Source organism: Nyctibius grandis, chromosome 5, assembly GCF_013368605.1.
Source record: "Nyctibius grandis isolate bNycGra1 chromosome 5, bNycGra1.pri, whole genome shotgun sequence".
NCBI lineage: Eukaryota > Metazoa > Chordata > Aves > Nyctibiiformes > Nyctibiidae > Nyctibius > Nyctibius grandis.
The window spans coordinates 90621823-90647063 of NC_090662.1; the positions used below are offsets into that span (position 1 = coordinate 90621823).

The 25241-nt window shown below is 47.8% G+C and overlaps 1 protein-coding gene across 12 annotated transcripts; it reads left to right on the forward strand.

The window, feature by feature from the left end:
- The first annotated feature begins 210 nt into the window (after positions 1-210).
- ZNF384 (zinc finger protein 384) lies at positions 211-23639 on the forward strand. Of its 12 annotated transcripts, none has more exons than XM_068402493.1 (12): positions 431-763; positions 1279-1327; positions 2006-2163; positions 2245-2421; positions 5120-5190; positions 5343-5583; positions 5923-6253; positions 18759-18983; positions 19626-19808; positions 20632-20710; positions 21592-21750; positions 21912-23639. In XM_068402493.1, exons 5-12 carry the CDS (start codon positions 5125-5127, stop codon positions 22185-22187), a joined length of 1560 nt encoding a protein of 519 aa, XP_068258594.1. In that variant the 5' UTR covers positions 431-763; positions 1279-1327; positions 2006-2163; positions 2245-2421; positions 5120-5124; the 3' UTR covers positions 22188-23639. The 12 variants fall into 12 exon arrangements, with proteins under 12 accessions (XP_068258597.1, XP_068258594.1, XP_068258583.1 ...); XM_068402482.1 differs by having other exon boundaries at positions 5124-5190; XM_068402483.1 differs by having other exon boundaries at positions 2006-2159; positions 5124-5190.
- The last annotated feature ends 1602 nt before the right edge of the window (positions 23640-25241 follow it).

A 25241-nucleotide genomic window follows, 5' to 3' on the forward strand; every position in this document is an offset into this window, starting at 1 on the left:
GGGCCCGCGCAGAAGCCACCGGGCACCGCAGGCTGGCGGGAAGCGGGGCCGAGGCGACGCCGGAGCTCTCGGCGCGCTGAGGCAGCGCGGGGGCCGCCGGCGGGGCGGGAGGCGGCGGGCGGCCGCGGGGCAGCAGGAGCAGGCCGGGCGGGCACTACCGCGGGCAGGCCCTCACGCCTGCCCCGGGCCGCCTCAGCCGGGAGCCGGCGCGGGGCCAACGACAGCTGCCCGCAGGTAGGCGAGGGCGGCGGGCCGGGACCGGGGTTCGGGCCGGGACCGGGGTTCGGGCCGGGCCGTGAGTCGCGGAGGCAGCGGCGGCATCCGCCGCCGCCGCCGAGTTATTCATGAGGGCTCATGAATATTCATCAGGGCGGCCGTCCCGCACCGCGCACGTCACGCCGGGAAGGGCGCCTCGGCCGGAAGCGGCCTCGCGGCCGGGCTCGGGGACGCCGCGCGCCCGCCCCCGCCGGCACAGCCACTTCCGCCCTTCCTCCGGCCCAGGCTCCCCGCGCGCCGGCGCCCCGCACTTCCGGTAAGCGCGCGCCCGCTTCTGCCCCCCGCCGCCGACCCGGTCCCCGCTTCCGCCCCGGCCCGCCGGTGCCCCCGCTGAGGGGAAACCTGCCGCGGGAAAGCGGCTGCCGCCGCTCCGCCTCTTTTTCAAGCGAAGCCGCCGATGACGCCGTTCCGCTCCGTTCGGCGCCCCGGAAGAGCTGAGGCGCGCTCCGCCCACTGATCCGGAAGCGACTCTCCGCTGTTCTTTCCGGTGAGGAGGCCGCTGCCGCCGCTGGAGTCGGAGTCGGGGTCGCCGCTGGGGGGTGGTGCCCGGTAATCTGCCGGGTGGCGGGTGTGGGGGCGGAGGGGGCCCGGGGGAGCGGGACTTCCGGGACCGAAGCGATCCGGAAGCGGAAACGGAGGAGAGCTGTCTGGCTGTCTGCTCGCCCGCCCGCTCGCCCGCCCGTCCCTCCGTCCCGGTGTCGGGTGCGGAGCACGCCCGGAGGCTCCGCCGCGGGGAAGCCGCGCTCCGGGCCGGCTCCGCTTCGCCCGCCCCGCGCCCCGTTCTCGGCCGCCGCCGCCGTGTGCGCGCGGGGCCCCGCGGGGGGAGGTGGGTCCGGGCCCCCCCCCCGATCCCGGCCGGTCCCCGCGGGGAGCGCCCTCCCGCGCCCATGGCCGCTCCCCCGGGGGCTGGACGTGGCCGGCGGCTCCGGGGGCCCCGCGTTGCGCCGCCCGCTGTTGTGCAGGGCCCCGGGCGCCCCCGTAACGCTGGCGGTTTGTTTGCAGAGCCGGCCCTGGAAGGAGGAGAGATGCAAGAGGAGGGAGAGTGAGAGGGGTAAGGAGCTCCCGGAGCTGCGTGAGTGACCCTCGCCCCGGGGGCTCCCTCCGGCCGCGATGGGGGGGGACGGGATGGGATGGGCCGCAGGTCCCGGCGCTGGGGGCTTGCAGGCACTTGTGCTCCGGGGTGCGGGAGAGGGGACTGACTGCCTGGACGGAGCTGAGGCCCGGGGTACGTCCCCTGCCAGGCACCTGTTCCAGCAGAGGATCGGTTGGTTGGGGTGGAGGCTGCACGTGTGTCAGGGAAAGGCACCAAAGTTGTTCTAGCTCTGGTGTGCGGGTCTGGGATTGGGGACTTTGTCCAGCACGTTTGGGCGGTTCCTGATGTGCATCCCGATGCGCTTGTTCTAAAAGATGTAGCAGCGCTTGAACTTTTTGGTGCTTATGAGCTTCGTGGAGGCATTTTTGCATTTGACCTAACAGCCTGCGTGGCCTTCAGCATCCTTAGTATTTTGCAGCAATTAAGCCTAAAAGCCTCTTGTTATTGAACAGAGATCTTGGGCAGATGTAAAACGACATTGTAAATCATTCCCGAGTGTTGTGTGCAGGGCCTTTTGTCAACTGAAAACTCTACCCCGAGTAGAAAATAAAAGCTAGGTGTCTGGAGAATAACGGAAAGCATATTAAAAGTCAACCTCTAAATACCTGCATATCCAACCTTGATTGTGCCTTCCAGAAACACAGCCTCTACCTCACCGTGTACTTGCACGTGCTTTTATCTCTCTGTTTATGATTAAAGTGATGACCTGCAAAGAAGTATAAGTCCAGCACGTTAAGTATGTGATTCTGTGAAGTTCTCTGAGATCTAAACTCCAGATTCCTTGTCCCTTGTGAGTTCTCTGGTTCACTCGGTTGTTTATTTGGTGTATGTACATTTGTGGTCTGTACATAGAAGGTGTTTTTGGTTTATATCAGGAGGGTACGTTGACATCTGTCTGATACTAGACTGGTGAATAGGAAGAAGGTCCCATCTCTGGCCTGGTTGTGGAAGCTGGGATGATGAAGGCACTGCTGTGGTACAGGGTTGAAGCTCCAGCCCATGTCTGGTAGTTATAGAGCAATTGGAAGGGTTACGTGCAGAGTTCTGGTAAAGTAAGTGTGAGCAGCATTAAAGTGGGGGCTGCAAATAAGGGTGCATGTTTTCAAAATATCCTTTAGCCTAAAAGCGGGGTAGGGGAGGGACAGCTGGGGGTATCAGGGCAGCAGTTTGGTGGAGGAATCTTATCTGTGTTTTCTCGCTTTGGAAGACTGGCTTGCTAGTGAGATTGCATGAAAGCTTCAACTGTTACACCATTTCTCCTTTTCCTCCACATTCTTATAACTTCATCACACTTCAGCCTTTCAAGCCAAAAGTTTTGAGGCCTGATATCTGCTCAAGCATGAAGATTTTTGGATGGGGAGGTGGATTCTAAGAGAGTTTAACGAAAACAGTGTAGTCATCTTTTGAGAATCACTAAGAGCCTTGTTTTGACTTGCACACTTTGTAAACTACGCAGACAAAAGTTAGGTGCTCTGTGAAGTTCTGGTAGGGGACTAGGTGGAGACAGGCAACTGCTGAGTGCCCTCGCCTGTGCTAGTCTGGATTTTAGAATCTGGAAATGGAGTTGCCTTTCATACCTCGTACCCTTTAAATAAGAAAGATTAAATAACATTTAATCTTGTGAGATTTTTGTTTAAATTGGTGTCTTTCTGTTTAACTCCTGAAGTTTGCAGTTGAATCCAGGGGAGACTTGGACAATTACGAAGTTTATTTGGAAAATGCATCTGATTATTACATGAGACCTTATATTTTTACAGAATCAGATTCACTTTGATGTCTTTGATGTGGAAGCTAAGGAAATAAAGGCTTACTTATTTTAAAAACAAAAACAAACCAACCAACCCAAACGTGACATTCCAAACGAAAACCCCCCTTTGATTCAGGTGGTGCTCAGTTGCCAAGGATGCGTTACCTCTTCATGTGTGCCCATCCTGGGGAATAAAAAAAGTCATGTAATTAAGTGTTACATACATAGGGCCTTGCTGTGGGCAGTGTACTTAACAATTAATTTGGCTCAGAAAAGAAAGCAAAGGAAGGCAGGTAAGAATCTTGCCCCATCAGATTCTGATTGAATCACAGCAATGTAAATCCAGAGTAATTCAGTCAGGCAGCTGGCAGTCTGACTGCATGCCACCGCTGCAATGTAAATAATTCACCCTTAAGTGTGTTTATTGGTTGATTTGTAGTGAGTGAGTGAGGCAGGAATACTTGGCTTTGCTGTTGCGTGAGCAATTCATAAAAACAAAATTATCAGGTAATTTGGTTCATTTGAATACTGCTTCTCTACATAGAGGGAAATTATCTTTGCATTTTGGCTCACACGCAGCAATTCCACATGTATTTATTCTGCCCTAATACACGTCTGGAAAGTAAGTGTTTCATGCTACTCAGGGCACGCTCCTCAGCTTATCTGATGATTGAGATAGGCCCTTCAGAAACAATATTTACTCATTAATTAGACAGCTGCCACATCATAACAGAAATAGGAGTGGGACAATTTGCAGGTAGCTGCATGAGAAACCTACAGTGCTTGCTTTCTCTAAGCAGCTTGCTCTGCCAGATGTTCTCTGAGCATAGTTTTTATCGCATGTATTTTACCTACCAGTTTTGCCATATTTGTTCAGGAATAGGTGCATCTTCTGCTTCAGGGAATATTCTTTTGTGAATTTCTTTAGTTTTTTAGCATTTTCCTGAGCATAACAAACTTTGTTCGCTAATGCTATTACAGAGAGGAATGGAAGGATTAGAATGGAAAGGCTTCTCCAGGCGGGTGTTCCTAAAGAGGTTATGCATCTGTCTTCAGAGGGCTATCTTTTGGTGTCTGAGCAGTCCTCTGACTGCATGGAGAGCTGAGATGGAGCAGTGGGCTCCTGGCTGGGGACAGAGTCCTACAGAATCTTATCCCAAAGATGGGAATGAAATGGGCAATAGAGAGCCGTGAGATAACCTCACTTGGAAACAGGGTATCTCAGGAGCAGGGTAGTTAGGTTATTTTCCCGCTGCCTAGTCTCATTGGATGAGAGTGGAGGATCTTGTCTGTCAGGAATATTGAGTGGTATTTCCGGGTTTCTTTCAAGAGTGGGACTGGGGTGGCCAGAGCAGTGGGCAACAGGAAGTTAGGAGCCCTAAGTTTGACTTCTTGGTCTGCTGTGGCTGTCTGTTATCTTGGGCAAGTCTGTTTCCCTCTCTCTGCCTGTCTTTCTTCCTGTGTAACATAATGCTAATGTCCCCTTGCTGCATCTGGGTCCTTAGTGTTGAGCTGGGGTGGAGGGACAGGCAAAGTCCAAAATTTTCACTGCTTGTGGGGTCAGACTGTCTGTGACAGTGAAAAATGGTTTTCAGCTGTACTTGCCTGGTTGCAGATGCACAGACTTCATCATTTATGCCATGTACTTGGGTGGATGATAATCGGGATTTTTGGAGGTGTTCTGGGTTTGTAGTCAGTCCTTTTTTGGCATGGAGGACTATTGGGCAAGAGGCATTTGAGATGGACCCAAGCCTGTGGGAATAGCAGAGACCTTTTTTCCCTGAAAATAATTTTTGTATTTGGGCAGATAGCTCAAAAGTGGGGAGAAGTTGCTCAAGTGAGACAGGGGAGATTAAGGAACTGTCACAGCATTAGACTGAGTCAGTTCCATGTTGGAGTCTCCTTGGGTTTAATGTTCTTTTTGTGTGTGTGTGTCTGTCTGTCTGTCTTCCTTCTCCTCCATTCCTCTTCCCTTCCCCCTTCCTCTTCCCCCCTGTGCCCAGCTAGGATGGAAGAATCTCATTTCAACTCCTCCCCGTACTTCTGGCCAGCAGTGCCCACTGTCTCGGGACAGGTGAGATCTTTGTCTTCTAACCTATTATGCTGGTCTTGCTTCCTGTTGGAAGTTCATGCATGATAAGTGTTTCTGTTGCATTTCTTGCTCAGCCAACGGCTGAGAGAAGCTGTGCCAGAGTATTCTAAAAGCTGTTCTTCCTACCCATTTAGATTGAGAACACCATGTTTATTAACAAGATGAAGGAGCAGCTATTGCCCACAGAGAAGGGCTGCAGCCTGGCTCCCCCCCACTACCCTGCCTTGCTGACAGTACCCACCTCTGTGGCCCTACCCACTGGTATCTCCATGGACTCAGACACCAAGCCGGAGCAGCTGACACCACACAGCCAAGCCCCCGTGACTCAGAACATCACCGTGGTGCCAGTGCAGTCTGCTGGGCTCATGACAGCAGGTAGGGGACTCCAAAGACTTTGGCCACATATGAAGGAGACTCTGGGATGGGAGGGCGGGGGGGTCCTGGAGAATCCTTTTCAGGCTGTAGATTATTCCTAGCCTTACTGATGCTGTGGACTGCTTTGGCATGGTTTCACTGTCAGTCTCTAGGCACTCCATACATTCACCCTCTTTATGGAAGTTTGACTTCCAGCAGTGGAGACTGGGAATGTGTAGGCTACTCTTCTGTTTGGGTTGTAGTCAAAAGTAGGTGTATAAAGCTCACTTCTGTGGGATAAGGAGGTTGGACGTAATTAGAGATGCGATAACTGACTTCCTCCATCTTCTTTCTTTGCAGGTCCTGGTCTGGTGATAACTTCCCCGTCAGGTTCCCTGGTGACCACAGCTTCCTCTGCCCAAACCTTTCCCATCTCAGCTCCCATGATTGTCTCTGCGCTACCCCCTGGCTCCCAGGCAGCCCTCCAGGTGGTTCCTGACCTGTCCAAGAAAGGGACAACCACCCTCTCCGAAGGTGGTGGGGGTGGCGGGGGTGGGGGAGTTGCCCCCAAACCACCCCGGGGCCGGAAGAAGAAACGATTGCAGGAGTCAGGGCTGCCAGAGATGAGTGACCCCTTTGTGCTGTCAAACGAGGATGATGAGGACCAGCACAAGGATGGCAAGACATACAGGTGGGGAGCGGGGTTAAACCTTGACTGTAACATTGCATGGGGATGGGGGTGTATTTAACCTTTCAGAGGGTTACATGGGGAGGAAGAGGTCTCTGCCTTTTCCCTGTAGAGTCCCCGAGTAAAGAATCTTTCAGTTGCAGAAAGAGTTGATTTTTCTCTCTAATCAGGAATGTTTGCAAGCTGGTGGGTTGACCCAAAATTAAGGATCTCCTTCTTAGTGGATAACCTTGATTTCCTAAATATACAGATGTTAACATGACTAAGTTAGTTAATGACCGGAATGTTACGGAGGTTGAACCGTATCCTTGATGCCACAGCCAGGTAGTATGGCTGGTGTACTGCAGAACACAGTACTGTCTGGTGCAACTGGAGCACTTCTGGTGTAGTTGAGAGCCCTAGTGTACCTGAGTGCCCCAAATTAGGACTCCAGTCTCTCCAGTGTAAAGACTACAAACTGGAGGCACACAGAGCAGGAAGTGAACTGTGGTGATAGTGTCTGCTCCTGTGTGCATTGTCCCTTGTGGTCTCCTCCTATTTCAGCATTCCCAACAAAACAGGGGAAAAAAGAGTATTTGTGAATTAAGTGTAAGGGTGTTTCTGAGCCCTAAGGGTATCAGATAAGAGGGGGAAGAGTTCTTTGCCCTGAGGTTGCATTTCTGAGCTTGGAGGAATGTGGCTTGAGCTTACAAGTGAGTGGTGAGAAAGTGAGAGATTAACTAGGAGGGAATCCGTAAACCAGAGGATAAGGAATGTGGGTGTTTTAGAAAAGGTGGGAACTGGACAGAGCAGGCAAGTGTTAGGGAGGAAACGTGATGGTCTGACTGAGTTGGGAAGGAGGAGCAGGGATGATTAAGATCAATAAGAGGCAAAGTAGTAGCCAGATGGAAACAGAAATAGGAGATGGTCCGTAGTTCTTCTCGCTTCCCTCCTGTGTGCCCATGATCCTGTCTCAGTTTCCCTTTAACCATCCTAGACCTCTTTTTTTTTTTTTTTTGTACAAATTTAGTTATGTTTCTGACATTAAGTCATAGCAATAGGAAAGCATCTACACAGAGTCAGTGCATCCACCCCAGGCACGGTTTCATTTTTAACTATAGCATTTAAAAAGTATTTACATTTTTAAATCAATACAGTTAAAAGGGTACTAAACCAGAGCTTGGATCAGCCTTTTTATTCCCTTACCCAATGTCCTAATTCTTCAACTTTGAAAATATAATCAGCGTATGGTGAAGAGGGGCGGGAGTGTTAGGTAGCTTGCTATTTGTAATCCCACCATTTATTTTGGGCCTTAGCCACAATTCCACACTACTCAAGCTGCTTACAGTCTGGGTTGCTAATTAGGTTGTTAAATATGTATTTACAGGGGACACAATTGGCAGTGAACGCTAGAATTAAAGCTGAACCAAGGCTTTAATTATAGCTCCTTGTTTACTTGTAAGTTTGGAAGAAAATGCCCAAGACCAGGTGGAGTGACTCAGCAGAAACTTTAGGAACACCCATAGTCTGTGTAACAGCTCATGAAAAAGACTTTGCAGGAAAAAAAAAAAAAAGAATGAGTTTATATGTAGGAACATGTAATCAGGAAGATTTCCTGTCTTCATGTTTAATCCGAGTGTGATATCTCTGCCTCTTCCTCCAGCCTCCATCCCAAGCAGACCTTCTTCTGAGCACAGCTAAGGTCTAAGATAGCTGAATTGAGATTTACTGAAGACCGCCAAGGAGTGTTTCTGCTCTCCTTGGGATCTTCTCTTTGGCTGATGCTTTCCATGTGCAAGTTGGGAACTAAAAATAATTGTTGAAAAAGTAAAGGAAAATGCTATCTTCTCTTGGAGCTGTGGGAGAGAAAACTTTTGTGAAATACGGTAAAATTGTTTCTCCAGAATATATATATATGAATAGACTTACGAGGTAAAACGTTGAGGACTCCCGGGTTCCTTCTGCATTCTAGAGGATGATTTGGGTAGTTCTCATTACCGCAGTGTGCCGACATATCCTAGCTAAACTAAGACTGTGGGTGAGGTTCGTCTACTCCTGCTCCCTTCTGAGGCTGGAGGAGGAGTTGCTTGTGGTATTCATATGTCTATATGATTTCAGTGATTCTTACGATGATACACAGAGGACAACCTAGTCAGATGCCTGAAAGGAGTTGTGCTATGTTGATCAATGTGACTTTTTTATTTTAGTACCTAATTCCTAAAGCCTGGGATTATTTTGTCAAAATTAATTCTTTTTTGGTTTTAAGTTTCTTTTTGAGCTCTGTGAGCTCTCTTGTCCTGACTGCTTGGGCAGGTGGCTGATTTCCCTGATTCCTGAATCCCTGTGTATTGGTGAAGACAGAGTAAGGCCTTGAATGGGCAGCACAGCAGGGCAGCCTTGGAAGGAACTGGGGCACAAAGGTGATACTCACATTGCAGCTCATCCCATTCTCTACTGAATGTAGAGATTCCTGTTCCAGCAAATGGGAGCTGGTTTGCTGCTGTATCATCTCTAGAAGTGAATCAGTAGTCTGCTGTGAAAGTGGTGCAAGAACCTTTGTGACTAGGTTTTTCTTTGTAAGAAAAGGCGTGAGGCTTTTGCTAATGATGCTGTTCCTTGCAGATCTTGGGCATCTAGCCTTAGGATTAGTCTGGCAGAGTCCTTGGTGCTTTGCTTTGTGCTATTAGAAGAATGCTTGTACCTGCAGGGGACAGCATCTAACCCAAGTCCTGTGAAGCATTTTCCTTCATGAGTAATGTCACTTCAGTCTTGTCTGGATTCATTGTCAGCTCTTTGTTAATCTTCCCTGACATCTTTGTAGAATTTACTTTTTCTGTGGAAGATGAGATCAGCATCAAGAGTCTTTCTAGTAAGATGCTGGCAGTGTGAAGCACATAGCTGTTTCTCAGTACTTTAAAAGGCGCTGAGGAAGAGAGAGTGAGCACAGGTCCTGGAGACAGTAGTATTGTTTCTTAGTGCTGTTTTTGTGCCTGTACTTGTGCACTTTTAGAAGTCAGTGGTATGATGTGATCAGTGGACAAGACTGGTGATGTGGTTCAGCCTATCTGGGCCAGGTCATCAGTTCTCTCTGACACACGGTTCTCTGAATAATTTTTTCTTTGCAAGAGGAAGAGAGCTCTTTATAGGTGTTGCTTGGTTCCACTATTAAGTTTGCAGAGTCTAGGACGAATATCAGTTTATAGTCTGGAATGGTTTTGTGCTTTGGAGCCTTGGACACCAACAGAAAAATTGTAGGTTTGAGAAGGGCCTTGCCATATTACTATAACCCACAAGCTCTCTGTTCCTCACTGCTAGTTCTGAGTTTCCGCACTTTCACTAGGTTATGGGAACAGCAGGGGGTTTGGGAGAAAACAAGCAGCTGAGAGACATAGGAAGCTTCTGAGGTAAGTCCAGGGTGAAAAAGTGCACAGAAGCCTTAGAAGGCTTAGCAAGAAGCAGAGCTGAGCTGTAGAGTGTGAAGAAGCTGGATGGAGGCCCCCTTTAGTGAGCAAATTAGGGTCACAAGAGGAGCCAGTGGTTTGAATAGAGCAGGTGGGTATGTTCTGAGACACATCTCATTTTAAGCCTTTCTTTCTGCCCTATGCTGGGTTTAGCATTGCTGTTTGGTGAACTTCCCAGGGTTTTGAATAGATTTGAAATCTAGCGGCCATGGCTTTTGTAAGCCACGTATATCTGTGAAAATAAGGTCAAATTTGACCGAGTTCTAAGCTTGGAAAAAATCTGTCAAGCATGCTCTGAGATGCTTTACAGCTTGGTAGTGGAAATATGCGAAAATTCTATCCTCTGACGTTTTTCTTGATGCTTGCATGGACTCCAGGCACTGACCAGACTGTCTATCTCCAGAAGAGATAAATACACTCTAACCTCTCCCAGTTTCTGTATGAGGCTGGACTACATGTGTATCCTCTCGGCCGCGATAAGCATCTTCTAGACCAGCACTGAAGGGCCAAGCATGCTTTTCCTTCAGTCACAACTGCTCCTTCTGCTTCAAAAGGGAGTCTTGTGCCCAGTGTGGACAGTAACCTCCCCCCTCTGATGGGCACAAAGGCAAAGTGCTGAGAAGGCACTGATTAGTTGAAATGTAGTAGGGATAAGAATGAGACATGTGCAGGGCCTGGAGCTGATTTTGTCCAGGAAGTCTGGAAACTTGGTAGAGCAGGGATGGGAATCGAAAAGGAGAAGAGAGAAAAGACTAGAGCCAACAAACTAGGGAATGCAGCAGAGGATTTGATGGGGAGTCTATTTGCAAGGGAGAGATGGCGCAGAGATAAGCTATGAAGGAACAAGACTGAGAGGAGGAGGAAAGAGGCAGATCTGCTAGGGGCTGGAAAATGAGGAGATCCTAGAATTAGCAGAACAGATGGGGACAAGAGCATGGTATTCGGACAGACAAACAGAATTGTGGGGGAGAGGAGCCAGACATGAGGTAACTGGGAGAATGGCATAGGGAAGAGCCACTGCAGTAGAGGATAAGGAGGCTGGGGCACGTGGGTAAAGAGCTTGGGCCTGGGTCTTGGTGCAGGAGAGAGGGGATTGCAACAGGCTAGAAGGCAAAGGGCAAAGGCCGAATGAAGTTTGAAGTGTTAGGCAGAAAGTTTGACCACATTCCCTCCAACACCTAGAAATATTCAACCCAATATTCCTAAATTTTGCCGTGTCTCTCATGTCAGCACAAGAATGTGGCCTCCTCTGGCAAAGAACCTCATCCCCCTCTAAGGCTAGAAAAAGGTGACAAGCGACCATTGCTATCATTTATCATCCTAGCTGCAGCGGCAGAGGTCTGTGCAGTGGATCTTAAGATTGCTGATGACCAACGTGGGTGTCAGTGTGATGCCACATGTTGGAATTTCTGTTTGCTTTTTTTAACAAGTAGTTCCGTGAGCAGCGGAACTAATGAAGCCTGGTTTCCAGCGGCTCTCTCCTGTGTGGATTCTCTGATGTCTAATCAAGGGTGAGCTTACTAGCCTTTCCCTCAGCAGGGGGCTCCAAGAGGGTCTCTCTTATTTCCCCAGCTGCATATTTTTATGAGATTTGTGGTGACTTTAAGACCCTTACACCTTTTTGAGATTTGGCTGAAATTGGCTTATGATCTCAAACCTCTAAGGAGGACAGGTGCACATGCACATCCATACACACACACGCAGTTTGTACGCCTAAGCTTTGCTTTGTATATGAACGCTGTGCCTGGAGGTTAGAAAATGTCAGAATTACGACTGACCACATGCCTCAGGATATAATAAGATAAAAACTTGCATTATGGTAAGTTCTCTCCCTTCTGCTGACATGTTGTAACTGTGTGTGTATGGGTGTGTGCATGTGTGTGCTCTCAGTTCATCACAGTGCCAAGCAAAAGGAATTAACAGTAAAGGTTCTGCAGTCATGAATTTTAATTTTAGCACGTTACTTGCATGTCAGTGGAATGAGTGTGTGCAAGGGAATGAGTGGGGCAGTCACAGTTTCAGCTGGGGAGAGAGAACTTCGAAGCTATTCTGTCACACATTTTATCTGATCACACCTTAATTCGGCCCTATTGAGTCAATGCACTTTGATACTATCCCTGATTATGTGATTATAGTCATTAGGTACATGATGGCCTGTCAGAGTCCTGCGTGTTTACTTACAGAACCTGAAAGGAGTGTTTAAAAAAAAAAAATCATGCGATGGGGTTGCGAAATTGAGAAGGATTATTTGGGAAAGGCATTTGACTGCTAGTCTGAAGAATTGTAGATTATGCTTGCCTCTGCCACAGATTTGCTATGGTATCCTACAGCCGTATGGTTCAGGCCTGCAGATAATCTTGCCTTGAAGCGTGTCCAAATATGAGTTAGGTGTAGTCTTCAGTGGATTTGCATTTGCTGCAAGCTAAAACTGACCACAGACAGTTGTCCTGAAATAATTAACATTTGATGTTCCCAAAACCGTAATCTCTTCTCAAGTATCACTGAATAGTCCTCTGTTACATGTGAGACGCTGTTTTGCTTTGCAGAAGCGTTGCATCTCATAGCTGTAGCACAGAAATCTATAGGAGCTGTGATTTGAATGTATATAACATGAATTTTCCTTTAAAGAAAAAAAAAGTGGTCACAGGTATCGGTTTGGCTGCTTGGAGTTAGTGGGTATGTCTGTCTTACTGTGTTTCACTCCCTTCCCTTAGAAAAACTATAACAGGGACATTGTGGGGATAGATGAGTGCTTATGGAGCACTGATACTTCTGTGGTGGGTACGACAGATGAGTGATTCTGCTTCATGAGATTGGAATTGCATGTGGTCAATGAGGCTTGAGGCTGTACACAGAGTGGTGATGAAAAAAACTGAACACTTGCTTGTTAAGTATCTGTCTGTGCAACATAATAAGGATGCAGTTCTGTGGAAACAGTCAATAAGCTGTATCAGAACGCACCTGCATTGCAGAGCCAAATTATGGTGACACAGATGACCTTAGTTCTGGCATTTCCAAATTTGCTAGTGCTTTCTCGTGGGCCTTTTGTATTCTTTCAATTTTAACTTTTGCATGTTATCACTATCCTAGGAAACCCCTTGTTATGTTTTATTGTTTTGCTGGACTTTTTGCTAATGGTGAGTGGTTTCAAAAATTGGTAGACAAGGTCTTATGCCTGATGTTGTTCAGTGATTTGGAGGTCAACAGAAAGTCATGGCTGATAATTTACAGATGCTGTGGATAGCTAAAAAAAATGGGAAGCTTTATGTGGTTGTTAAACTGGAACTATTCAAGCAAAGTGTATTTTAATACAGCCCAATGGAAGACAGCCTTTTGGGTAATACTGTGTGGCTTCTCAAACAGTCAGGGATCGAGGCTTAGGTGTTTGGACACAGTGGAAAACAGTATTGGATAGAAGTGTTCTGTTGGGTAGTATTGAATGTCTTTGATCTAAAGATAAGGAATATGGGGAAACAGTATCCTGGAAAGCAATGACTGCGAAAAAGATTTTTAGGAATTAAGTGGCATCGTGTAAGCTCCCAGTGCGAGGCTGTGACAGACGAGGGTGAATGCAGTTGTTGAAAGCATAAATGCTGGAGTCATTAAAAGAAGACGGGAAACTTGTGAAGCACGCTGAAATACCACAAAATTCTGGGTCTGGTATTTTTAAAAGATCATTTGGAAAAATGGACAAAATGCAGGAATGCCCTCAAATCTGAGAACTGGAAAAGTGCTATATGGGGAGAGCGTTTAAAAACACTTGCTGCCTTGCCAGGAGAGGACGATTTTCTGTAGCCTTATCAAGCCACCAGGTGACTGAAGGACTGTGGAAATAAGTTGACCGAGATCTCTGAGCGTAGCTGATAGATTCGATAGCATACATGCCAGTAGTGTAAATTGGTAAATGGAAGCGTAATGTTAACTTTGGAATGGGAGTTGATGCTGGGTATAGACGTGTGGAAGCAGAAGTATAATTCATATGCTTTCATTTGTCATCTTCATACTTGCTGGCTTTATTTAGGTCTTAGCTGAGTTTTCTAGCTATGTATCTTGGATGTTAGGTCTGTGTCCTTTTCCCTGCCTCTTACAAAATGTTAGCAAGAAAGTGTTTAACTTCAGCTTTTTAAAAAAATCAGGGAATGCTAGGGTTAAATGAGCATTTGTCATGAACTGTGCATCCATTATTATGCTATGCTTGCATTAGTTACTTCATTAACTCCGCATTGCAAAGGCAGTACATTTCTTTCCTTGCTAAATGAACTGCTGACTCTGACAGCCTGAACTTACTCCTAACATCTAGTTTAACTTCAGACCTTCCTGATTTCATTTTCTATAACTTGTGGTCTAACTTGTATTTGTAGCCTAACAGAAGGAGCCAAGGGCTCAGTTAACTTCTAAGACTAATCTCTCAGTAGATACTAGGAATTTGAATTCTCAGTGTCATGTAAAAGCTTACACAGTTTTCACAACTGTGATACTGATTAATTAAGCACTTGATTGAAAAATGCTGTTAATTCATGTTAGGCAAATTTTACTATGAGCTGTTAGTTCAGATAGTATTTTATCTCATAACAGCATCTGATGAATGAGGCGGAACATTCCATGAAAAGTGGAAAAAAATATGGCACTGTGTGCCACAGAGTTGTAGTCTAGTTGCTATAAGCATCATTTTGTTTATGACTCATCATGATGACTTTCATATGGGAGCAGAATTAGAATTGTACATCCACCTTTTACTGGCATTTCATGATTTTTGAGGGCGTTTCTGTCTAACGCGAACATTCTCTGAATGTCTCACTTTATTTCCCTGCAGATTCCCTATAAAAAGAAAGGTTTATAAACACTGAAAGGCGTTACTTTTGATCTCTGGCCTGTGTCTGGGTACTAAATTAACTATTTATATGAAGAAATACACCTCTGTGTTATTAAGAATGTGTTCTCCCAGGCTATCTACATTTGCAGAGCCATGACAAGCAGCTGTAGGGATGTTGTGTCATGCTGTCAGTGGCAATGCTGCAGTCATTTCTGTTAGTTGCTCTCAGAAAGAATACAGTGGAAGCAGTGGTAGTTTAGAAGCACAGTGGGGAGAAAAGATTAAAAATTGATATTAAACAGAGGAAAAAAATAATCAATTATTTCATATAGTGTTTTGTTCGTGCTTAGCAAGGAGCACTCCCAACTTTTCCTCTCCCCAGCCAGGAGAATTTCACTGAAGCAGAATACTGAGACGCTGCTAGAGTCAGATGCGATGCTCTCATTATCCATATAGATTTAATATTTTTTTAATCCATATTTGCCCACTAGAGGGCTGATTGCATCTTCCCCTTTAATATTTGATGTTGTCTGAGGCAGAATGCGAAGCCCTTAATTAAATGGATCATTTGTTCCCTTGAAAATGCCTCATACCACACAATACAAAACTCTGAAATGCAGCTTTCTGCTATATTCCAGGGCTTTTTTTAACTGTTAAGGCTCATCAATTTGTTAATGCTACATAACATTCTTGCCCTTTCAGGGCTGATGCTAATTAGATGATTGGAAAATGAGTCCTTGCAAGACTTTCTTTTTAAACGTCTGTGAAACGATAGTGGAATGTCTATAGCTGCTAAATTCAGACGAGAGGGGCTTGGGGTTTTTTTGAGGGGGGGGAGGTGTTTTTGCTAACAGTCAGATTCATCTTCCATTTTTATGCAAGTGCTGGAGAGGTATTGAAATACCTTCTTTATAATTTTATTTTGAAAATTGAAAAGGACGTTCAGTCTGTTTCTCTTCATTAAGTTTATTGTAGGGAATTTCTGACGTGAAGGCAGATACCTGACAAAGCAAATAAGTAAAGGAAAGGATGCACAGAAGTTACGGAAAATAAAGTAGATGGCTTTATGGCACTACAGATTTAATGTATGGGACTACTTAGACTTGACATAGTAAAGTTCATGAATTTTTCAGAACAGACTGCTTAAAATATAGTAATGTGTACAGCACAGAAGAGATTAGTGCCCAGCATTGTGTTTAAGCTAGAGCAAAACTTTTAGAATGGTATTACTCTCAGAAAGATAGCTGGATTCTCAAAACATTGATCGTAGGGGCCAAGAGATTGAGACCATACTATAGTCTCTGAGCGTTGTTCCAAAGATGTATTATTCTCATGGTTGGAAAGATCCTATTTCCTCTTGGATTTTTAAACTCTGCTGTCAGTTATTGTTTCTCATTATGCCTTTCTTGGCTCATAAAACAAGCTCTTAGTAATTGATATTTTTCTCTCTACATAGATTTACATGGGTATTGACCAAGCTGTCTTTCAAGCTCTTCTCCAAACCTAGATAGACTGGGCTCAGTGAAGCTTCACTGCGAAGCCGATTTTCCACATGCCATCATTCTTTAAGTTCACTGAACTTGTCTGAGTTTTTCAATAATTGTTGACTACGTGGACTTCAGAATTAGACGTGCTGTTGCAAGAATAGTTGCACCATTCCCGTTTACAAAAATGATATCTGCTCTTCCCCTTTGTTCCCGTTAGCCATATTAGCACAGCATCGCACTGGGAGCTTTTTCTCAATTGAATGGTTCCTTATCAGGGGACTGATATTGTGAAGGAGAGTTTAACTGAGATAATGGAAGTAAGCATCTGCTGAGAAGGAGTTTGATAGAAGTCGTGCATGGGATTATGCCATAATTTCTTGCATAGGCGAGGAACTGTACTTGGCGACTCAGAGGTATATTTCAGTTCAGTATTCACCTCAAAGTTCTTTGTAGCGTTGCTGCTTTCAAGGATACAATCCTCATCCTGTAAGTATGACTCGATAACAGCAAAACGCATATGCTATATTCAAGTCTAGCTTTAAACATTTTGGAAAGCCTGGAACAAACTGCACAAGTGTTTGGAGATAGTTGGGTTTATAAACCAAGAGCTACTTTTTAAAAAAGATGATTCTAATGTTCCTTTTTACTCCTCATATCTCCAACAGACCTAGGGATAAACAGCCAAAGTGCTTCTGTTTGTTGATTCCAGAAGGGATTGTTGTGTATGTGAGGGGGGATTTATGTAAGGATGTGTTTAGCTTGTGTGTTCTGTTAGAGTTTGCAATTAAAGTGGATTAAGAGAAAGATGAAGGCAGGAAATGTAGGAACAACTGTTAGAGATGATAACGAATGTAAAAGAACAGTGATGGAGAGGAAAAAATGTTATGGCAGGTGTGTGGTAGAGTGCTTGCTAGGGAGGCATTGCTTCCAGTTAAATGGCTTAAAATCAAGCTGTGGCTTGGAAGGGCCTGTGGAAGTTAAGGTAGGTTCTGGATAAATGCTGCCTACATTACATACGCTAACCAGACTGCACACTTCATAAAGCCTCTGGCTCCAGCGTCAGTAGTCACAATAGTAGATGTAATGAAGTATCCTCCTGGGAGGAGATGGGTATGGGGAAGAGCAGGATCAACTCTCTGTGGCTTGTAATACCTGCAGAGACTTTTGTCACTGAGCAGTTTTGTAAACACTTGTAAAACTTAAGGAAATTCCCAGACAAAAACATAAGTCAGCCTTCTGCAAATGTTGAATTCATGTTAGCCGGACTTCTTCTGGGTGGCATTTTTTCTCTCACATGTGACCCTGGAAGTTCCAAGTGCAGGTTCAGTTTTGTCCTGTTTAATTGAAAAGTCTGCAAATGGAAAAACTAAGTTCAGAGAAACCTTAACTCTGCCCCTTGGTTGGCACACATTTGAAAAAAAAAGAAAAGTAACTTGGATGCAGCCTCTATCTCTCTGAAGTTATCAACCACAAAAGCTTTTACCATCTTAAATTGTATAACAGTGCAAGCTTCTCTTAACAATCTGGTGTCATGATGGAGGAACAGTTTTTAACAGCAGCATCCAGAGCAGATAGATGCCAACTGCTTCTTCCTGTTCAAAGAGTCTGTGTGTTACCAAATATGTTTCTGATCATTGTGGGAACAGATGGGTCTAAACTCCTAGACAAAACATTTTGCATCACATTGGTAAGGTAGAAATGATGAAAGCCCATTAGACTAGTGAAATATCACATTTGATATCCGGAGTATCTTTGTGAGACCCACTAGGAAAGCAGCACTGTTGTTATTTTCAGCATTTTGTATTCTAAGTACTCGAGTGTCTTCTCCAAAAATGGGAGCAGAGTTAAGTGGGTTTGGTCATAAGTGCTTTTGCAGACTTTGCAGTTGTCTACATTTAGCCTGCACCCAGGGCTAAACAATAAACAGTTTTTCTATCACCCAGTGTCCTTTCCCCAAATGAGGAAGGGAATTGGGAAAAGGAGGGAGACTTGGGGGTTGAAGTTAAACAGATTTAATGAAATAAAGAAATCAATATAAATGACAGCACAAAAGAGAAAAATTGTACTTATCTACAGAGCACTGGCAAGTTGCTCCAGGAATCGCAATTGTTGGAAATGAGGGAGGAGAGCAGGAAGAATCCCCCCTCTCCTCAGCAAGCCCTCCCTTTTACAGTGAGCTTGATGTCAGTGATACAGAATACACCTGTGGGCCAGCCTGGGTCAGCTGCCCTGGATTTAACTGCTAAGGGCCTTGATCACCATGGCTGGCCACAAACTGAAACCAAATCCCAATGAAACCAGGACAGCAGTACACGGAATTAACTTTTATTATGAAGATGAACCTTAACCTGGGATATCCAGGTTTTCCAGCCTTTTTTTGACTGAAATAAATCATAGATGAACAAAGTCATTTTTTGTCTGGGAATTATTCCGGTCCCCTTCTGATTGCTGTTGGCAAATATCCAAAGTGCTGCCCTGTCTCCCTTGTAAGCCTAATAAATTAACCTCTTTGATTCTTCCAAGACCTTTACTTGTCTGGCTGCAAGTTCTCATTTGGTCTCTTCTGCCAGTTCCTAGCTTAAGTTTGTCCCCCTGGAACTGGAGTACTTGCAGCCAAGCACGGTGTCCCACGTGAAACCTCTCCAGAACCACATAGCAAGAAAACGTCCCTTCTTCACTCAGTGTGGAAGACCCTGTCCAGTTAGAGTTGATACATCTTGGGGCTTGCCCCCGTGTGACACTGTCTCTTCCCCTCGCCCCGGTCCCAGGTGCCGGATGTGTTCGCTGACCTTCTACTCCAAGTCGGAGATGCAGATCCACTCCAAGTCCCACACGGAGACAAAGCCACACAAGTGTCCTCACTGCTCCAAGAGCTTCGCCAACAGCTCCTACCTGGCCCAGCACATTCGCATCCACTCAGGGGCCAAGCCCTACACGTGCAGCTACTGCCAGAAGGCCTTCCGCCAGCTCTCCCACCTGCAGCAGCACACACGGTAAGGGCCAGAGGAGGCTGGGGGCCCTCCACACTGCATGTTGCCGTCATCCCAGCATGCTGTGAGCACCCTCAGTGGGCGACTGCCTGGGGAGACCTTGCTGTTTTCCGCAGGCTGGTCAGGTCTTGTACGTGACAAACTGGCAGTAGTGGTATCCGACACGTGAGACTTGTCACTTGCTGTGAGGGGCTGGGTGTGCAGAGAGGTTAGCGCTGCTCACCCTAAGGGGTGTCTGCAATGGAGTGGTGCCTCCTGAAGGCTGGTTGTGTCAGAGTGAGAGTAGAGTGGGCATAGGAGGACTGTTCCCTGTCACCCCAGTGTAGTTCTGCCAAACATCTCAGACCAGGCTTGCAGCCCCCCTGCTATTTCAGCTGTAGGCTTCCCACACACAGCTCTGCCAATGCCCCTCGGTGCAAACTCTATAGTTCCTCTCTCTGGATCCTCCCCCGGTGCAGACAGACCATGGTCTCTTGAATCCAAGGGGAGCACGGTTTGAGACCGAGCGAGCTCATGCTGTGTTTGGAGTTCCTCCATGTAGCAGATAGCGTGGTGCTGTCCCACCCCCTTTGTGCCCTCATTCCATCAGCACTAGCCAGATGGCGGTCGTGTCCAACTGCTGCTGCTCCTCCTCCTCTTCGGCAGGATCCACTCCAAGCTCCACACGGCGATTGTCAAGCCGCACAAGTGTCCTCACTGCTCCAAGAGCTTCGCCAACACATCCTACCTGGCCCAGCACCTCCGCATCCACTCGGGGGCCAAGCCCTACACCTGCCGCTACTGCCAGAAGGCCTTCCGCCAGCTCTCCCACCTGCAGCAGCACACACGGTAAGGGCCAGAGGAGGCTGGGGGCCTGGCCCTGGCCCCCCCGCGCTGCCGGCATGCACCTGTGGAGCACGCGCGCCAAGCATGCGGGGGGCGGGCGGGGAACGTGGCCGGCTGCACCCACAGAAGGAGGTGGCCCACCAGAGTGGACGGAGTGGAGGCTGCGCAGGAGACACTGACCACGTCAGGGCTGAGGTGGGCACATGCTGTCCCCGGGGATCCTTGGTCTTGCACCGCGGGGGACACAGAGAGAGCGAGCAATAGAGAGAGAGGCATTGGCCGTAGGGGATCCCAGCCTGGCACCACGGGGGTTGGACTGAGTGTGTGGAAGCTTCTCCTGGCATTGCAGGGGGACAGGGACAGATGAACACTGCAGGTGATCTCAGCCTGATAGTGTAAAGGGAAAAGCGTTGGAGTGTCTACCCTGAGAAGGAACTGTTTTCTTGGAACTGCGAAAGCAGGAGAACAGACTCCTCTTGGTCATATGGGACTCCTGAGCTTGGAGCAGGGAGCCTGGACTTCCAGACCCCTTCCCAACCCATTTTCAGGTGGCCCACATGCCACACTGGCCAGGCATTGATAATCTCTTGCTCCTCAGTCCTAGTCACTCTGAAATCTGCTTGACTGCCTATCTTCTCTAACTTCTAGCTGGACACAGGAGCTGGGCAGAGCTCTCTTTGTCCAGATAGAACAGCATCTGGAGGCAACATCATTCCCTTCCCTCCTCTCCTGAGTGGCTGTGAGATCTGATCACAGCATTAGGCCCTGGCAATCTGCCCTGCCTGCCTGCTCACTGTCTTCCATTTGTGCTCTTCCTCCTCAACAGTATCCACACCGGGGACCGACCCTACAAATGCGCTCACCCTGGGTGTGAAAAGGCTTTCACCCAGCTTTCCAACCTGCAGGTAAGGGGCTGGGCTTGTCCTACTCACCAGTGGGGGTAGCAAGGGTGGCTGTCAAGTGGGAGGAGAGAATACTTGCCTGGGGTGGAGGAGATGGAGAGATTGGGACAGCTGAGGGGAGAAAGAGAATACAGAAAAGCTGTTGAAGCCCTGGGCGGGGGGTGATTCCTGGCTTTTGTGGCACTAGTGACCCAAAGAAGTCACATAAACAGTCACATGCTGTAAAATTGTAAGTTTGAAAGCAGTGAGACCTTGGTAAGGTTCCTCCCATCTGTTCTGCAGTTTTCTAACTTAGCTGGGGCAAGACTTGTGCTAAATGTCACACAGAATAAAATCTAGGTATCTGACTCGTTTTTTAATTTGTTTTACAGTGAAAGGAAGGGCATAAGAGTAGGGATTTAGGGAAGCAGAGGAGGTGTGTCCTGTTGCAGTATCCTGGAGGAGGGGAACTGTAGGGCATGCCAAATGGCAAAGAGTCTTAAATGCCTGCGAGCAGTTAAAGCAGATCCTGCCCTGAAGGGCAGTGACAGATGTGGGGAGCAAATGTGTAGTGAGGCAGAAGAGGAGAGAAAAAGAAAAGGCAAAGACTGAGAAGGAGTTGCGTGGAGACTGAGAAGATGGGGGTTGTGGAGAGTTAGGAGACTCTGCTCTTCAAACGCCTAGTATGCCTGAGAAAAAAGGGCATCTGTGGGAAGATGTGGTGAGCTGGAGGGAGAAGCTCTGTCCCTTACGCCAGGAGCCAGGCTCCCTTGGCAGACGGGGGCCTAGGGAGCTTGGGGCCTGGCTGGAAGGGGGTGTCAGAGGCAAAGCCTTCTCCAGCATTAATACTCACTTCCTTCCCTGCGCTTGCTTTCTCCTCCCTTCACCCTGCTGTCACCCCCCAGTCCCACAGACGGCAGCACAACAAAGACAAACCTTTCAAGTGCCACAACTGCCACCGTGCATACACGGATGCCGCCTCGTTGGAGGTACACCTGGCTACGCACACGGTGAAACACGCCAAGGTCTACACCTGCTCCATCTGCAGCCGGGCCTACACCTCGGTGAGTGTTTGCTCTGAGGGTAGCAGAAGTGGACACACTTCCCAGGGAGTAGCTCCTTCAGGTCCGTCGGGAGCAGCGCCCTGAGCTGTCGTGTCCCTCCTCGTTGGCTTTGGCCTTTGTGAACGCCGTCCCCTCCTCTCATGCCATTCTTCCCTTTGCAGGAGACGTACCTGATGAAGCACATGCGGAAACACAACATCCCTGACCCACAGCAGCAGGTGGTTCAGGCACAAGCCCAGGCCTCTCAGCAGCAGCAGCACTTCCAGCCGCAGGGTGGAGGGGCAGCAGGGGGCCCTTCTGGAGACACTAACCAACCCAACCCTCCCCCGCAGTGCTCCTTTGACCTGACTCCTTACAAGACTTCGGAGCATCACAAGGACATCTGCCTCACTGTCAGCACCAGCGCCATCCAAGTGGAGCACCTCTCCAGCTCCTAGAGAGACCTCAACCCAGGGAGCAGAAAGCCTCTTGTGCATAGCCTGCGCCCAGGGGCACCGCTTGTGCAGCGGCCCTCCTTGTGCAACAGTCTCCGGCCTCTCCTCCTGCAACAGCCTCTTCTGGCCGTGTAACCCTGTTCACAGCAGCCCCTTGAACAACAGCCTGTCTCGAGGGGGTGCTCCTTCTGTGCAACAGCCTGACTGGTAGGAGGATGCTTCCTTGTGCAAGAGCCCCTTTCCTGTGCTGGGATCACTTCCTCATGCAAGAGTCCCTCCTTTCAAACCCAAAGAAAGGCCCCCGTTTTGCCTTCTCTCTCACTGTAGGATGCGTATGAAGGGGGGGTGCGTGTTGAGACATGCGTGGTGGACGGGATGGAGAGACGGTCCTTGTACGTACAGGGGCTCGGACACATGTTTTCAGCAGGCCACGGAAGAATGTGGCAGGGCTCGCAGCTGGATGGGGTTCTTTGAGGATTTCCTTGAGTGTCTAAGAGAGAAATACCCATTCCTGTCCCTCCTGCTTGTGAAAGGGAGGAGGGGTCGCTCGTCCTGCCCCGAGGACTGGATGGGAGAAACCTCCTTCTCCCCAGTGGAAGGTGAGACCAGTGCCGGGGAGGGAGAGGTGAGGCATGTTCTCTGGGCCGGACAGGTGCCTACACTGCCCGAGGGCTGTGGAGTATTGCACTCTTTCTCCTCCCCTGGTGGAGAGCAATAGAGAGGAGTCTGTCTGAACTGGCTGCTGCCTCTCTCTCCCAGCTGTCTGAGCAGCACGATGGCCAAGGCCCCGTAGGAATGTGGGTTCCTGCTCATTGCTCTTCCTGCCCGTTGTGGATGATGTCCTAGCAGCTTGTACTCCTCCTCCTCTCCCTCCTGCTTCCCCCCACCTCCTCAGAAAAGCCTGCAGGCATCAACAACAAACCAAAAAGCAACTGGAGGGAGGGTAAGAGACTGCCAAAATAATCATCACCTTTCTCTCTACTCCCTTTCCTGAAAGGCGGAACAACAGCAGTTCTGACTCTCACATGCCTGTCCTGCCCCCAGTTTCCCAAAGGGAAGGAGGAGGAGGAATAGACCAGTCTTTTCAAGGAGCCGGCAGGAGACAGGGAAAGGCTAGCTTCTCCTGCTCACCTCCCATCAAAGTGCTCTCCCGGGCTCCCTCTTGCCAAGACGGGCTGGACTCACATGGCAGTGGTGGCCTCTTCTGGACCCTGGTCATGGGAGAGAATCCCCAAAAGGTGGACAGTGGAGAGAAGGGGATGAAGATCCCCACAGAGAGACCAATCTAATGAGAAGGGGGAGCCAACAAGAATAAACTGAAGGCCCCTTGAATTTATATATATATATATATATATAAATATCTATTCCCCACCCCTGGCCCGCTCTGTCCTTGCTGTAACTGTTTCTATCTCTGTGTTTATAAAACGCATTATCCTGGTGAATTTTTATTTTCAATCTTCGTTTGTTTTTCCCTTTCTCTTCGTCTTCAATTCTCCTTCCCCCCTTTTTTTTTTAATTGGTCCACATGACTACTAGTCTTGTGTGTCACTTGTTAGTTTCTTTGGATCATGGAGGCTGACTCGGAAGAGAATGAGAAGGCAAGGGAAAAAGCATGTGTTGTTGGGATTTAAAATCAATCACCCACCCAAAGCCTATAGAATCCCAGACTTCTGTATGAACAACCAATAGGGGCTTCTTTTTTTTTTTTAACCACCTTGTATAGAAATAAATTGGTGTAAAAGGCTCCTTGAAGGTGCTGCTGTGAGCACCCTGCCCCTGTGACGTGTGTTCCTTCCCCCTGCACCAGACCATTGCACGAGCGGCGGTGCGGGCAGACGCGAGGGCAGCACATCGCTGCCTTTGGGCAGCCTTGCGGTTTGCACAAGGAAAGCAAGGAGCTCTGTCTGCCCTCTGTGCTCTGCACCTGTGGAGCCTGTGGCAGAAACCTTTTTCTCTGCGTTTAGTCACCAGGGTTGGCTGCGAACAGTTGGAGTGTTTTGTAGATCCATAGGTTAGGCTAGAAGAAGCTGTCTGATTTGACTCCTGCATTTTACAGGTGACATTTCAACCCGTTTATCCTGTGTTGAGCCCCAAGAACTAATGTGTATTTGAAGTACGTGTTGACAAAATGCATTGGCTCGGTTTTGAGACACTGGGACACAGAGAATCCCTTCCATTGGTAGCCTGCTGCAAGGGCTTCCTGTTCTCACTGTTTAAATATTTAAGCAAAATTTCTCCTTTGAATCTGTTTGGCTTTGGCTTCCAGTTACTGGTTCTGGATACATCCATCCCACTGATTCAGAGAGCCTTAGAGTACAGTGGGGCTTTTTCCCCTGGACTGGTATTTAAACACTGTAATATCACTTCTCAGTCCACTTTTTGACAAGCTAAATAGATGGAACTCCTTAAATCTTCCACTGCAAGGGATTTCCTCCAGCCCATGAATTATTCTTGTCTTTTCTTTCTACATCTTGTCAAATTTTTCAGTATCTTGTAAAAGCGTTCATTTCAGAATTGAGTGTTCAAGCCCCAGTGCCATGGACAAGGTCCCCCTGCCCTTTGCCTTAAGTCTGCAGAGGATTGCGTTTGCCCTCTTCTCGCAGCGTTATACGGGAGCTCACGTTCGCCGCTTGTCTGGTGTTGACCCCTAGATCATCCGAAGTCTCGGCTTTCCATGATAGTGTTTCCCCCTTCCTACAGGTATGGTCTGAGTTCTTATTTCCTAGGTACTTCACATGAGGCTGTGTCGAAGCCCAGTTTGTGTGAATGGACCTGGCTTACTGATCGTCCGGGTTACTCGCTGCTTTCCCACTTCTGTCACCCACAAACTCTATCAGTTGTTACTTTTTACTTTCGGATCCAGGTTGAAAATGCTATATTGCATCTGACCTACACTAACTTGAAAAGCATCGCTCAGTGCAACTTTTTATTAGCTTCTTTTTGAGACTTGCAGGCTAGGCATTAATCCTCTAAGTATGTGATCATGTACAGTAAATCTTTTTGACTTATGGTGCTAGGTCAATGCCTTACAAAAATTTAAGTATGTTGCACCTATGC